Source organism: Condylura cristata, unplaced genomic scaffold (assembly GCF_000260355.1).
Source record: "Condylura cristata isolate star-nosed mole 26May11 unplaced genomic scaffold, ConCri1.0 scaffold00003, whole genome shotgun sequence".
Lineage (NCBI taxonomy): Eukaryota > Metazoa > Chordata > Mammalia > Eulipotyphla > Talpidae > Condylura > Condylura cristata.
The window spans coordinates 3,318,131-3,320,286 of record NW_004567104.1 but is presented as its reverse complement, the minus strand read 5'-3'; the positions used below and the strand labels follow the sequence as shown (position 1 = coordinate 3,320,286).

The 2,156-nt window shown below is 26.4% G+C and overlaps 1 protein-coding gene across 1 annotated transcript in view; it reads left to right on the top strand.

Moving 5' to 3' along the window:
• SI (sucrase-isomaltase (alpha-glucosidase)) overlaps nt 1–2,156 on the top strand; it is a 104,001-nt gene that overhangs the window by 29,573 nt on the left and 72,272 nt on the right. The window contains 2 exon segments of the mRNA XM_004674929.1: nt 142–255; nt 1,235–1,319. Coding sequence (XP_004674986.1) covers nt 142–255; nt 1,235–1,319 — 199 coding nt within the window.

The window sequence follows — 2,156 nt, the reverse complement described above, 5'->3', positions numbered from 1 at the left end:
CATGTATTACATATATTTACAAATTTAAAACACCAATAACATTTTACTGCCATTCTCTACTCATTTAATTTGAATTATTGTTATTCACTTACTTGCTTTTACATTTACTTGTGAGTATATTTGTATGATCTGTTCTTCCAGGTATGGCCAGGGTTAACTGTGTACCCTGATTTTACTAATCCAAACTGCATTGAGTGGTGGGCAGATGAATGCAAACGGTTCCATGAGACAGTGGAATATGATGGACTTTGGATTGTAAGTAGTGTCTAATAGCGATATTAGACAGTTAATATAGAATTATGTTTTTCCAAAAATAATTAAATTCCAAAATACTTTTAGTATTGGATTAAATATGAAATAAATGCCTTATGTTATCTATATAGATAGATAGATAGATAGATAATCATACACATGTTTTAGAAATAATAAAAATTAAAATCTGCACATTGAAATTCATCTTTTCCAGTGATACATTTGATAGAGTAAATTTCCTTTTTATTTTTATTTATAGGGTTGTGCTTAGCAAATGATAAACCTACATTAATAAAATTAAAAGTCATGTATTAAAGTCTGCAGTAGTGAAGCATTTGTAACAATAATATTATGCTTAAACACCACACTTTAGAGATATTTGTAGTAAAATATAGAATAGAACAAATAAAAACTGGTAATATGATATTTTATCTCAAGATAAGCAATAGCGAAAATCAAGTATTTTGTTCTTGGTAAAGGTATTAAATGGAAAAACAAATATTTGATAGTTTCTTTGAAGGAAATTATAAATTTATTATTACTGATAACCTAAAGTTAGACTTAAGTATAAAATAATACTGGATGATAAAGCAATTTACTGTCTTTTTTATGGAATCTATAAACCTATTAGAGAAATTAAACTATATAGTAATCACAAAATTCTGTACTAAATTGATTAAAAAATAGCTTAATAAGCCTGAACACACAGAACAAAATGAGGGTTTTGTTAAAGGTGTTGAAGTTTATGTAATTTTATAAAATAGATTATGAAATAAATCATTGGGCAACTACCTTTTCTTTGATAATTTCTATCTACAAAAATCTACTTTCTTGAAGTGCTCATTATTCACTGTCATTATTTTATGTTCTATATTAAGTTAATTTTCATTACTTTTTAGCCAACTACTATTTTTTAATAGTCAATGTGTCAACATATCATTTTTACTTAAAATTTGCTGGTTTTCACTTCATACTGATTTAGGACATGAACGAAGTTTCCAGCTTTGTTCAAGGTTCAACAAAAGGCTGTGGTGAAAACCTACTGAATTATCCCCCTTATACTCCAGGTAAATTTTATTTGATTACCTGCTTTCAATAATCTGAGTATATTTTCTTTGTTGGCTGGAATATTATGCCATATATTTTAAAATCACCAAATGTTGTAGTTTTGATGAAATCGATCATTTTTAATATTTATTTATGTCTAGCCAAAATAAATAAATAAATAAAATGCCTAAGAAAAAGAAGACTTTTTTTCATTATGGTATAACATATCACTACTTTTGCTAGTGATGATTTCCTATGATTACATAGTTAAGTAAAAATATGTAAATAAAAAATATGTAAATAAGTAAAAATAAACCACAGAAAAATCTCAATTTTCACAGACTCACACTGACAAGGAACACATTGTTCTTGCCAGATAAAAAAATCCAAGCTTGTCATAACTAAGAAAATCAAAGAATTAAAACAATACAAACCCAGAAAAACATATCTGAGATAAGTGAGATGATACAGAAAAGGAAAAGAATGCTTTAAGAAACATAATCAAGAAACAAAAGATAGAGATTAAAAATTAAAATAATAAAATAAAAGAGCTTCAGAATGTAGAAAGGAAAAAGAGGATATAAAAAAAATCCATGGAAGAATATTAGACCATAAGAAGAATAAATCAATAAACTGGAAGATGCAGCTATGAAAATAACTAGAAAGGAAAAAATATATACAAAGGTAAAAGAAAGCAAATAAAATGGTCGAGAGTTATCCTAAAAGGAAGAAAAATAGAAAAGAGCTCAGCAAATCTATTAAAATAAATAATTTAAGAACTTTTCCAAGCAAGTTTTACCACAAGTTAAATGTTGCATAAATGCCCATCCTGCTAAATCTCATTAAAAACAAACAAA